This window comes from Trametes versicolor (genome assembly GCF_000271585.1).
Source record: "Trametes versicolor FP-101664 SS1 unplaced genomic scaffold TRAVEscaffold_2, whole genome shotgun sequence".
Classification (NCBI taxonomy): domain Eukaryota; kingdom Fungi; phylum Basidiomycota; class Agaricomycetes; order Polyporales; family Polyporaceae; genus Trametes; species Trametes versicolor.
In genome coordinates, this window is record NW_007360322.1 from 472530 (window position 1) to 485267 (window position 12738).

The 12738-nt window shown below is 59.1% G+C and overlaps 4 protein-coding genes across 4 annotated transcripts; 3 read left to right on the forward strand and 1 right to left on the reverse strand.

Moving 5' to 3' along the window:
• Positions 1–171: 171 nt before the first annotated feature.
• On the reverse strand, positions 172–508 carry TRAVEDRAFT_42892 (uncharacterized protein; the record flags this gene model as incomplete). The annotated part of the gene is made up of 3 exons (XM_008035527.1): positions 172–185; positions 226–312; positions 385–508. 3 exons carry the CDS (start codon positions 506–508, stop codon positions 172–174), a joined length of 225 nt encoding a protein of 74 aa, XP_008033718.1.
• A 3113-nt stretch (positions 509–3621) lies between these two features.
• On the forward strand, positions 3622–4879 carry TRAVEDRAFT_42893 (GroES-like protein; the record flags this gene model as incomplete). The annotated part of the gene is made up of 4 exons (XM_008035528.1): positions 3622–3661; positions 3720–4039; positions 4096–4434; positions 4505–4879. The coding sequence occupies 4 exons, from the start codon at positions 3622–3624 to the stop codon at positions 4877–4879; spliced, it is 1074 nt and encodes a 357-aa protein (XP_008033719.1).
• Positions 4880–7527: 2648 nt separating this feature from the next.
• On the forward strand, positions 7528–8170 carry TRAVEDRAFT_26247 (uncharacterized protein). Its single transcript, XM_008035329.1, has 4 exons — positions 7528–7651; positions 7709–7818; positions 7900–8091; positions 8147–8170. Coding segments are annotated over exons 1-3 (267 nt in total). The 5' UTR covers positions 7528–7650; the 3' UTR covers positions 8056–8091; positions 8147–8170.
• Positions 8171–10354: 2184 nt separating this feature from the next.
• TRAVEDRAFT_55970 (acyl-CoA dehydrogenase NM domain-like protein) lies at positions 10355–12669 on the forward strand (the record flags this gene model as incomplete). The annotated part of the gene is made up of 7 exons (XM_008035765.1): positions 10355–10493; positions 10546–10744; positions 10802–10921; positions 10975–11121; positions 11176–11689; positions 11749–11803; positions 11860–12669. 7 exons carry the CDS (start codon positions 10355–10357, stop codon positions 12408–12410), a joined length of 1725 nt encoding a protein of 574 aa, XP_008033956.1. The 3' UTR covers positions 12411–12669.
• Between the last annotated feature and the right edge of the window lie 69 nt (positions 12670–12738).

Here is a 12738-nt window from a genome sequence, read left to right on the forward strand (position 1 = left end):
CCAGATAGCTACCGCTGTCGCTGGGGGTCGGGGGAGCCGATGGAAGATGAGAAGGCTTCATGTACAACGTGTGACGGGGCGGAAAACCCAACGGGCGACCTCTGAATCCGATGTGCGGCAGAGTCGCACAGGAAGCGTGCCGAGCTGGCAGGTCTTACAGGTCTGCAGGGATTAATGAGACATTACTGGTATCAGAAGTGGAAATGAGAGGCACGTGTGGCTTACCAGGGCCGGCGTCGTGGCCACCAACGAGGCGCGAATCGAGCACCGACTCCTCGACACCGGGCTCGTGGTCGAATAACGTCGTGGCTTCTGTGGAGAGACTCAGAGGTGGTGGTCTTGCGATTTCTGTCCTACAAATGACCCCAATACGGCAGGGCTTACCGTAGATGTACATAAAATTTGAGTACGACGGCAGGTCATTGCCCGCTTCCAAGTTGTCGTGGACAAGAACGGACAGCTGGTGCCACATTGAGTCGGAGTTACCCGTAGGCGCTGGCGGAGACATGTGCGCTGACTCTGAGTCTGAGCGCTGAGTGGAGTCGCGTCGGTGGTTGCATCTCCCGCCCTACCCCTCCCCCCTTTGTGGCAGCCCCTAACGCCTACGGAGACAGCTACACCAGCCAATCTAGCTGATCGTCTCGCAGATTATTCCCGCTATCATAATTTTCTCGGCCGCTGGGGTCCAATCACTCGTATCCCTATGACGCTTCGACTGAAAACCTCGTCAATATGACCAACAGCATCACCGCCGTACCGTTTCAAGAGGTCTGTCTGCTGAAGATGCCTAACACGTTCTGGCAACCGATCACAGGTGGAGCTCATGTCCAACGACGAACATGGGGCCGTATGTAGTTGACATCACCACCCCCAGCCGGACCTCCTTGACATTTGGCTACGGTGTCGTCCGCAATTCCGCGTAGCGTCCTTAATCGCGTCTTAGATGGCAGCGGTGAGTACCTCAGTTTTTGCATTGGCCAGCCGCCGCGGCGGGTCGTTGTGTTTTCGTTGGGCCTATCTCCCGATCAAATTTAACGTTTGGCCAATGGCTCGGGCATGCACTCGTATCTCTTGGGTCGAAGACGCACTGTCCGCCACCGGCGACCTTACACGCCTCAAGAAAGATTCGGACGGGGTCTCCTCCCCGTGCTGGGCGTCCGCTGAGACGGTCAGGTCCCCACCGAGGAGGTCCTCTGCCTCTTCCACTGCCCACGCTGCCAGGCAGCGGAGGGAGGCTATCGCGCCCTAGGCAGGGCTGCGCTGCGACGCGGCACGCCACGTTCCCCCGCCCATCGACTTCCACGTCCGCTGCGAAGCCAGTTCGAGTCATGTGTATTTTGGGCGTGGCGCATGAAGACGTATGGGAGAAGCAGGCGAGGGAGCCTCCCCGCGTTCTCGCTAGGCGGGCACGTCGAGCGGGTGGGCGTGCCCGCGCATGTGACGGCGCCGCGCATGCGCGGCGGTCCGCACGGTGGGCCTCGTCCAAAGCTGGCGATTGGAAGCACCGAGATGGAGCGGCGCGCACGGCTATCTGGCCAGCTGAGGGAGGTCGTACCCGAGGCGGCGAGGTGCCATCGCTGCTGCTGCCACTGGTATCAGCTCTGTCTGGCCAGAACGCACTAACGGTCCTCTCTGCCGCACAGTCGCTACCCTCACTTAGTGACCAGCGACTTCTTTCGATATAATTCACCCGAAGTGCACCCCAAATCCTCCGAGGACGCCCTCGTAGTCGCACGGCGTTCGTACTGCCTTGAGGTTTTGCTTTGAGGTGACATCGCAGCACGAAGCCTATCTGCAGGGCCGCTTGTACGGGGCGACCGTCCCCGGAGAAAGACCGCGCTGCGTCAGCGAATTGCTCCCGCCGAGAATGCGTGGAGCGAATGACATGCCTGTATGGGACAGACCTCGCCGCAACGTGCGACATTAACTCTGCAGGCAAGTCCTCTACCAGCAGCGTGTAGCCCAGAGTGAACGACACATTGCTATCCTCGCGCGTTGAATTGGCCGTATCGTCGGGAGGGCTGTCAGGCGGGCGTCCCGCCTGAACATCATGCACGGAAGCCGCGATCTCCGCCGGACGGGCGTATAGCCGTTTGAAGAGAGGAAATCGATACTCCTCATAGCGCGCTAAGCTCTGAGCTACCCTGAACGTTCGTAAACATGAGGTTGGTCTACGGGCATGGTGGGCCGTCAGGAACGCCGCGGAGTCCTCCGCTTTTTACACGACGTCAATTCGTCGGGACAAGCAATTCAAGTCACTCAAATAGTGCGTCCGGTGAGATTTCCCGTGAAGCGTGTAATAGGCCGTACTTGCAGTCCATGGGAAGGCTACCGGGAGGCACGTTGACGAGGCGGGGGGAATGCGAGAGATTGGCAATACTCCTTCGTACGTTGTTTGAAGGGAGCAGATACATAAAACTGGTGTAAGACATGAGTGAGGGGGCCAATATCTGAAGAGTCGTTGCAGAATGCAGTCTACCGCGATTCGCATGAGATGCATGCAGTTTCTAGCGGGTTCCTTGAATCGCACCGGTTCGATTTCCTCGAGCCGCTCACAAAGTTCCGTCTCGCAGGGCTGGGCGGGGGCCTGGATCGCTTGGGCGCTTCGTTCTGCGTCCGCTCTCTGCTTTCGCCACCACCATCCCATTGGCGTCGCTCGTTGTCCCTGGCCCTGTCTACCACACTGTGTGGCCTCTGCAATTTACCTGCAAATATTTTTATGCTGCCTGATCAACCCTGCGCTCTTCCAACCCCTCAACACGCACACTCATGAGGCACGGAAGCGACCCCTCTGGCAGCAGAAAGCTGTCGAGGCTCTAGATGATGATATCATATTCCGTCCGAGTCGACGTTCGAAGTGTGGATGAGAGAAAGGTGTGTTTAACTATATTTTCCCCGCCGCGCCAATTTAACATGGGTGCTCTTCAGCGTGCGCGGAGACGCTGACGGCGTTCAAACTGTACTCCGCGTCGACTGTATGTGTCCAGCGCGCCAGGAGCAAGGCCCAGTGCACATGTGTGGACTTGTGTGCTCCGTCCGGTTCTGCGTGAGAGCGACGGCTCTACTCTGGCCAGTTGTTGGTCCCTCCGGTTCCGGGGACTCGCTCGCGCTGAGGTGATGCGTTTGCTACGTCATCGACCCTTTAATCGGCGATCCAGTGCGTTTGCGGGACGTCGGTGAGAGCTTACGCGGCGTGGGCCAGGACTTCGGCCTCTGCGCTTTGATCGTCGCTCCCGCCCACAACACTGAAGCGGCCGCAGCTACCACTTCCTTCCTTGGCCATTCGCGGCGCTCGAATGCGTGCTGGCCGGCTACACAATCCATTTACATGCGGTTGAGGCCGGCAGGTGGACAGATCGCTCCACGCGGCCCCGAGTTTCAATGCATGTCATGGCGTTTTCTCTTCGGGCAATTCTTGGCAATTCACCTACCTCGATGAACGCCCTGCGTGGCGCCGTCGTACACCTCACGTCTCTCCTGTGTGTCGACGCGTCATTCCACGACCGTCGCTCGACGCAATGACGTCGGTAGGCCTGCTTCTTTCGAGAGGTATATAAGTCTGCCGCATAGACCGCCCGCGGACCAGCAACGCCCCGTCAACGTATCCTAGCCCCACCAAAGATGTCCAGCTCGCTCCAATTCAAAGGTTATGCGCTTACGGGTAATTTATACTTTTTTTTGCATCTACGCGCATTCATTTACCGCGAAATGCCTCGTAGATCCATCCTACTGGTCCGACCTCAAGGTGGTAGAGTTCAAGCCGAAGAACTTCCAGCCAGAGGACATCGAGATTTCGATCACCCACTGCGGCGTATGTGGCTCAGACCTCCACACACTCACGCAAGGCTGGGGAGAATCCAAGCTGCCGCTCATCGCGGGCCACGAGATCGTCGGCACTGTGACGCGCGTAGGGGACAGGGTGACGGGGTTCAAGCCGGGAGACAGAGTGGGAGTCGGCGCGCAAATTGGAGCGTGCTTGAACTGCAAACGCTGCGACGCGAACTACGAGAACTACTGCCCGGAACAGATCGACACATACGTGTGTGTTGACGGTTCAACGGTCCATGGCTACGCTAAACATGATCCTTTGGACAGAACGCGGAATACCCCGACGGTGTTGTCACCCAGGGAGGATACGCTACTGCTATCCGCGCGCACGAGCGCTTCGTGTTCGCTATACCGAAGAATCTGGAGTCGCGTCACGCTGCCTCGATGCTCTGCGCAGGCCTGACCGTCTACTCTCCGTTGAAGACCAACGGCGCCGGCCCGGGTAAGACTGTTGGTATCATCGGGATTGGTGGCCTCGGACACTACGCCGTTCTGTTCGCTAAGGCTCTCGGCGCCGATGTCTACGCCTTCACACACGATGCGACCAAAGTCAAGGACATCAAGCAGATGGGTGCTCATCACGTCATCAACACCTCCGAGCAGAAGGTAGGCGCATATTGGCGGCCATCTGAAATCTTTTGCGATCGGAATCCATCTAACATTCGCTTCCTTGCAGGATTTCGCCAAGAGCCTCGCAGGCGAATTCGACATCATCATCTCCACCCTCGACAGCTACAGCCCAGAAACGCCGCTGGCCGACTTCCTCTCGATGCTGGTCGTGCACGGCAAGCTCATCACGGTCGGAATCCCCGACGCGGACAACCCGCTTCCGCCCATCCATCCATTCGATCTGATGTCGAGCGGCGCGCTTCTCGGCGGCAGCCACATCGGAAGCAAGAAGGAGTGCATTGAGATGCTGCAGCTTGCCGCGGAGAAGGGGGTCAAGCCGTGGATTGAAGAGCTCCCGATGAAGGAAGTCGGGAAGGCCCTGCGTAGTCTCGGCGACAACAAGGTCCGGTACCGGTATGTGCTCACGCAGGATCTGGTATGAGTTAACCAAGGTTGTGGAGGCTGGATCAGGGTGAGCTCAACTTCCTCGTCTTCTGCTTCGATTCGACTCATGAGTCGTTGGAGACTGTGAGATACTTGGTCGTAAATACGAACGTGTACGAATACCAACGAGCCGCACGGGCTATATTGATACGGCCGCGGTGACATGCATCTGGCCCTCTCAGTGTGAACTCCGCGCAGCGTGTAACGGACGTATTTTGGATGCGAGTGTGTACTTTGACTGCGAATACGATTTGAAGGTAAGTTTGGTTTTTTGGTTTGTGGTCATATGGACTGACGTTTGCGTCACAGGAGAGCTGACGTCTTCCTTACAGAGCACCGCTGCGATGATTGGGCGGGCGGCTCTCGGATCGCTCGACGCGATGTGCTCGAACCGCCCCAACACACCGTGCGGTCGCGTAAGCCACGTCGGATCTCTCAGTCCCGGCCGTCCGCATCCAGTGAGGTTCGCGGCAAGAGAGCCGAAGTGCAAAGACTCCGGAGCCCACCCTCATCAAGGGCGCTCAGGTTAGCACCATTCACAATTTATTAAGGGTCGCTGCGTCCACGCGATCAATTGAAAATTCAGACTCAGATAACGACGGTGGGTCCTTGGTGATCGTCAGGTCTGTCCCTGCTGGATTCTACTCGTGACGAGCCTGGTCTGATTGTTGCAGCCAGTCTCCCACAGAACCCCTGCATCGTGTGCAATGCTGGCTAGCCCTGAACACGTTGAAGTCGGCCCAACGTGTACCGTAGTCCGAGGCCTCGTTCACGGAATCGCTTTCGCTCGCGTTCAGACGCGAGCGTCGCGGCATCTCATAGCAAGTCCGTCCGTCGCCACGCCTGCCCCCTCGCTTATAGCTACGCGGGCTCTCCGCGTGGTCCATAATGGACCGTGGGCACACCCGTCCCGCTCTTGCGTGCTGCGGCATGTGTGCTCGCACCATTCCGGTGTTGTTTATCTGCCAGTGCCGTAAGCGTCTCCCACACCGGGCACGCGCGTGGCAGCGACCGCCTTCGGTGCTGCCGCGCGCCGTCATCTGTCAGCTACCAGGGCCGAGTTCACAGTAGCATGTTCAACGTGGCCGCCCTCGAGAGCGGAAAGGCTGAGCTTGAGCTTAACTCATGAAATCCGCGTTCGCGCATTGGTCGACGGGCTTGGCGATGACGGAGGGAAGGCACTCGTAGCAACCCCGTCCATCCCATGGCAGCTGTCCGCTAGCTGTAGTCGGCTGCATCTCCCTCTGTGCGCTCTCCGGCGGAGGAGCGGCGGTCGAGACGCGTACGGCGGCTTTCGAGGGGTCCAGGCCATCCGTTGCCAACCCGGAGGAGAACACAGCGGTCGCTCCCGTCGCAACCGCAATCCCGTCAAGCGTTAGGCCTCAGCGTCGGTTCGCGGACTCCTCGCGATGTACGCGGGTAAGCTGCGTTTCAATGCGTTTCACGGTTCGGTGTCGAAGATCTGACAGCGTTTGCTTCTTGCTCAGTGATGTGTGGCAACGCGTCGTCAAGTTGGCTGTATACAGCGCTCCCGCCAGCATTTGAACATCAAGAAGTGCACAAGAGCGCTGTCGGGCATGGTCGTTCATGAACCGACCAATACTTGAGCCCTGACGCTGACGCCATTCACTTGCAGGGTCAACAAACATGCTTTCATGACACGTCGTAGGGGATCAGTGCTCATGCCAACATAATCCCTCAAAGGCCGGTATCACTGGAGACGGGGTCGAGGTGGACGGTACGACGGTACCGTTAACGGCCATCGGAGCATCGGAGCATATTCAGCAGAAGCCGGCGTGCAGCGGCTTCTGTTGTCGATCTTTGTCCACGACCTGGCTCGGCGGAAGGCGGGCATGGTGCCGGCTATGTGTATCTTTAACGACACATGCGCGTCAATGAAATTCGTAGGTCATCTCGCTCACCAGCGCGCTGAGTTACAGTAACGCAGATTTGTCCTCTCCAGCTGCGTGGCTATGAATTCTCCCAGTTCCCGGTTGAGGCAGACATGGCCCATGTGTACCCTCGTGTCGTGGTTCGCGACGACACATCGCCGAATACATCGCAATATCTCCAGCTTCCGCCAACGTGCCCGTGAAACAGCTCCGAGTCGTCGTATTCTACCCATGCCTGTTCTGGGACGTATCCCGTATGACTAAAACACGGTGCGCTTAGCTTGCAACGCCCTCAAAATTTCCGTAATCCCGCTCACTACGATCCTAGTTCATTCCACTTTCCATTCCTGGACGCAAACCGGGTGCAAACTTAGTTGTCTCAGACGCACACGAAGCACATCGCGCATGGATCCCGATCGCAGTGTCGCACACAGCGTACGCACCCGGGAGCGCCACCAGTTTGCGTTTGTTGTCAGACAGGTATCAGCAGATCGGCGGGATGGGCGCACATGGGCGTTAGTTGGGCAGGACCCTGCGGGCTCTGTACAAGACAGCACGCCCGAATCAGGCTGGCGGTGGCGTCGCGGTAGATGCCGCAATGAACACCGCGCGGAAGGTTAGTACGTTGGCTGGATGAAGGTCGCTGGGTGTTTGGACACGATCGTGTTTCGCCAGTAGTGGTCCGCACGGAGTTCCGAGGACCGAGTATACGAATGCGAGCGGAGGCTCGGTGCCGACGGCGTTGGTAGAGCAGATAAGAAATCGATTTGTTATGTCATACAGGACGTACTGGCGGGGCACGCGAGGAACTCGGAAAGAGTCTAGTACTCGCTCCTAGCGTGAAAATAGAATAAGCAAAGGTACGTACGTAGTAGTCACTGGTTTACAGAACATAGCGTAAGAACCCTGCAGAAGTCGAAGCTTCGAAGGCGTACTGAGCCGACAACATGAACGTTCGGGCCCGCCATTGTCCGCCAACCGTGGTACCACAAGCCGAGCGGCAGCGAAGGACGCAGGGTCCCGTGAGGCCCTCGCTTGCCACTCCCTACGCCGAAATAGCATAAGATGAGCGTATTATTCGGGCGACGCGAGGAACTCGGACTGATGGGGATGGAGGTGCGCGTACCGAGGCGTACCGAGCGCTGCTTCTGGCCCGCCGCGTCTGATGCCCGCGACATATTGGCCTCTGCCGACCACGTCCGCGCGCCGTGCGCGCCGGGGCCTGCCCCTTCGTTCGCCATCGCGTGGACGTGAGGGCGCGCGCAGCTGGGGCATCTTCTAGCCATCGGGATCGTAGCGATATCTAGATTCTAGAGCACTGTGATCAGAGATCAGATGCGGTTTGGCGAAGGAGGGGGCGAAGCCGATCCCACCTACTTGCCACACAGGCCACACCTGGCCACACCCACGTTCCGGACGAAGTGTCAGGCAAGGGCAGTCCCGCCCCACTAGGGGACACTACAGCGCACTACCCCCTAGGCCTACGCCACGACGCCTAGCCACATATGACGAGGCGCGACACGGGGAAAGCTATGTTGCGAAAGCGATGACTGAGCAGGGCACGCGAGTGACCAGCAGCGGTCGGAGCGAAGTAGCCGGAGTCCGAGCGAGTGCTTCCAAGACGAAGTGCACGACGGTCATACCGGCAGGACGCGATCGCGAGCAGATCATGACATAGTTACATACGCCCTGCGGAGCCACATGCAGGCACCAGATGTCGACGATCAGATGTTCAGGGAGGCTAGCATGGATCAGGTCGTTGGTGTAGTGCATTGGCAGTGCTCGCGCGCCATCAAGCTTGAGCAGGCTTGAACAGGTTTGGTACGCGGGCGAAACGGAGCTGAGATGCTAACAATCTAGCAGTTAGCCACAGACTGCGCTGTTAGACCCTCAGCCACGAAGCTACCAGACGCACCACTGACGGATGACAGGACCGCGGGGAGACAGACATGCGATCTTCGTGAGATCGACAGAGTTCTTCTCAGCCCTCGGCGATGCGCGCGAGAAGAGGGGAAAGGCTGACAGGCGGCGTATTGAAAGAGCGAATGCTGGCAGGAATGCCCCGGGGAGTTGACTTCTTCAAAAAAGATCAAGTGCCCAGAAAAGCCTAGATGCAGCTGCGCATGGCCTCAAGGCGCTGCAAAGCCCCGGAATATGGGCCACTACGCCAAATTTGCGCAGGACTGGAGATAGGGATGCCATGTGGGAGTCGGGGGGCATCGCGAGTGGTGCTTGTACGTGTAAGGATGGCGAGGAAGATCTGCGAGAACATGTCGCTTGCGCGGGGATGAGAGGGACGTGAGCCGCGTTGTACGCCTTGCGGCGCTAGAATCGACATCAGCAGACCACATCGCCGCAGGAAGGGCGCGGGCGAAGGATTCTTGCGGAACGTGTGTGTGGGCGTCCGTGGGGATGAGGACGTACGGTGTGCGGGTGAATGTCGTAGCCAGGGCGAATCGCGCCGTACTTGCGCGCCGGGATGTGGAATGTCGGAGAGCCGCCCGGGGTTGATACGGACACCGACTGTTGATAGCGGCTGGAGCAGGTACATCAGCGCCCCTTGCTTAATTAGGGCTGGGACCCTGCCTGTGCAGCGCTACCGCGGGAGAAGCAAAGCGTGCAGGGTCGGCGTAGGGCGGGCGACGACGTCGAGGGGCGGGCCTGATTGTGCAAAATGAGCGAAAATGAACGGCGTCTCACTGCCGAGAGATCACTGTTCCGGAGGTCTGAATGGACCCGTCATGGCGAGAACCTGATCCCCCGCTAGCGGTGACGTGAAGGGTCCCGGCCAACGACCGTCGCAAATCCGGACGTAACTGGACGTGATGTCTGTGGGGACGCTCACCTCTGCGATGAGCTAGATAGAACGTCCGTGGTGCGCACGAGGGGGCATTAACACGCATGGGGCGGGGCGGCCGTCGGGAGATCGGAGTCGCCCACAAGGATCAACTGGAGCAAAGCACGGCATGCTCGAGGCGGAACAAAGGCGTGTCCCAGTGCATGCAGAAAGGGAGATCGAGTTCCACGCGCGGACGCCTCATGCACTCTCGGCCAAGCTTCGGTGCTAAATCCCGGCCGCCGAGGGGGTAATGAGTATTTTCGAGCTAGCAGGTCGGACTACGTACTCGCACCTTTTTCGTCCGGCTCGAGGCAGCGGGATGGCGACGGGGAGCGGACGAGAGCCCGGGGAGCTGCCGGAGCAACCGCCGGCAGTGATGGGCGCAGGCGAGGCGGATGTGCGGGCGGAGATCCAAAAGATGGCCGGGCTGCGGCTCGGGATACGGCGAGAGATTTGGATCGGCGAGTTTCCTTCGCGGCATCATGCTGGAATACGCAGCGTGCACTCTCCCACCAGCTCCGCGAAGAGTTTTGCGAGAAGAGATGCAGGCCGAGCATCACTCGCTCGCCAGGCTCACACATGTCTTTTGCGGTATGGCGCGCTCGCCCACGCTCACACACCCGCCTCCGCTCCCTGATGTCGCCCAGCTCGCGTCGTCCCCCGACCCCTTAAGTACGCCATATGCGACGCGATCTGTTTGCAAACCCACCCCCGCTCCCGCACACCCCGTACATACCGCGCCATGTCGTCCGAGGGCTACCCCCGCCGCACGCTCGCGCTTCCCCACTCGCGCCTCTTCTCCACTCCGGTCCATAGCATGGACCACAAGGAGCGTGCCTTTCTCTCCTACGAGAAGGCAAGGGCAACCGGTCTCTCCTACGGTAGGTCAACACGCTGCAACGTGGCCGCATCTTGATTAATGTTGCCCTCTAGACATGACCATGGACGACATAGTCTCCCTGACCCCGAAGTTTTGGCAGATGCACAACGACCCCATCGTGCTACTGGATGGTGCCGCCATCACATTGCTTACCATCCAGTACAACCTCTGCGCAGGAACCATTGCTCGCTACGCTAGACGCCGGCCTGAGCTGGTGCCTCTCGTCGAGGACCTCTTGGGATATCGTAAACAGTGCGTGACTTCCTGTTTCCTCTGACATGTTTTGTCGCTCAACTGCACCGTCTGCAGCGGTCAATTCTTGATGACTGAGCTCGGGCACGGTCTCGACATCGGCAACATCGAGACCACCGCTACACTCCTTCCGTCTGGCGAATTCTCGCTGAATTCGCCAACACCCGCTGCCGCGAAGTAAGTTGTACTACTAATACCTGCTTCGTCATACTAATCCTCCCTGGTCATAGGTTCATGCCCCCAACTGTACCAGCAGGCACGCCGGCCATCGCTGTCGTATTCGCGAAGCTCATCGTGAATGGCGAAGACCGCGGCCACCGGCCATTCGTCGTTGCCCTCAACGATGGGAAGACAATGTGCGCTGGTGTGCAATCAAAGTACGTCCCTTCGAAAGAAAATCCTGCAGTATGATCTTGACGTGTTGCCTCCAGGCTACTACCCTTCCGCGGAGGTCCTCATCCAGTTACCCATTCCATCACTACCTTCCGCAACGTCCGCCTGCCAAGAGGCTCCCTGCTCGGATCTCTTGAGAAGCCCGCTAACTTCCACGCGAACCTCATGAACATCATCGAGCGAATCACCATTGGCACGATCGCCCTTGGCTGCCTCGCTCTGCCGTTCATGCAGTGCTACGCAACCATTGGAACGATGTACTCCCTCCGCCGCCAGATCGGCCCCCCCTCGAAGAAGATCCCTCTCCTCACCTTCCGCACGCAACAGGCGCCCATCCTCGCTGCCGCGTCCAACGCCTTCGTTCTGCAAGCGATGCAGCGCTGGTGCATCAAGAATTTCTGCAACACCCGCATCGACGGGCGTGTGCGACACGGCATCGCGGCGATATTCAAGGCCGTTATGGCGCAACACTCGCAGCAGGGTGCCATGGGCGTTTCGGAGCGTTGTGGCGCGCAGGGTCTGTTTGCACATAACCAGATGACCTCCTTGCACGTAAGTCGGATTGCTACCTCGCTGCGGAGCATAAGCTGATAGTGGTGTTGGTATTCTAGAGCGAAATGCGCGGCATCGCTATCGCTGAGGGCGATGTGCTGGGGCTCGCTATCCGTATGTTCTCGTCCCTGCCCGACCATAGCCGTCTGCTGACACGTCTTCGCGCTCAGGGTTGGTGAACGAGCTCCTCCTTGGGCGCTACGCCATGCCCCCGCCCGAGAACCCTCACTCCCTGCTCGCGCGGCATGAGGCCGGCCTCTTCGCCGAACTGCAGGGCATCATCAAGGGCGTCTCGCATCACCGGAGCGACGACGTGAACAGGCTTATCCTGCCGCACTGCCAGCCCATGATGGAGGCCATCGGGCACCGGATGGCCTACGACGCTGCGGTCGCGCAGGGGGTGCGAGGCCCGCTCGTGGATCTCTACGTGGCGAACGTCGTCAAGCTCGATGCGGCCTGGTACGCGGAGCACGCAGCGCTCGGCCGCGCCGCGCAGCAGGCCGCGGAGATCCGGGCGCACGACGAGGTGCTGCCGATGCTGGGCGAGCTCGTGAAGGAGATGGACGTGTTCCCGTACGTGACCGCGCCCATCGTCACGGACGAGCGCTGGGACGCGTTCGTCGGCGGGCTGACGACGTTCGCGGGCGACGCGCACGTCGAGCTGTTCGATACGCGCGGCGGCGCGCTGGCCGATCCTGAGATGGTGAGGTCCCATCTGTGATTTCTGCCCGCGTGGACGTGCACCGACGACCTAGATCTTCCCCTACCGACCCCTGCTGTTGACGCTCTGCTGAATCTGCCGCTCCCTCGCTTGCTTTACGCTCTCAGTACGTCGAGCTCATCCCTGTCGTGTTGAGCTACGTGTTGTAATCCGTTCGCTCCTTGTCACGGTGTACATTAGCCTGTTGTACAACATCTCTACTATGGTCTCCCCGTATTTTCTTGTTGTTTACTACCTCGCGTCAATACATGCGATACACTCACTACACCAACTAAAAGCTAAGCTCTAGGCGCCTAGCATCTTACCATCATACTACGACAACGGTGCA

What these genes read in the sequence shown, in the direction of transcription:
- TRAVEDRAFT_26247 (XM_008035329.1), top strand. An exon ending in AGGCCCTCGCTTGCCACTCC is followed by an intron (nt 7,819 to 7,899) that starts CTACGCCGAAAT and finishes AGGTGCGCGTAC; the next exon opens with CGAGGCGTACCGAGCGCTGC.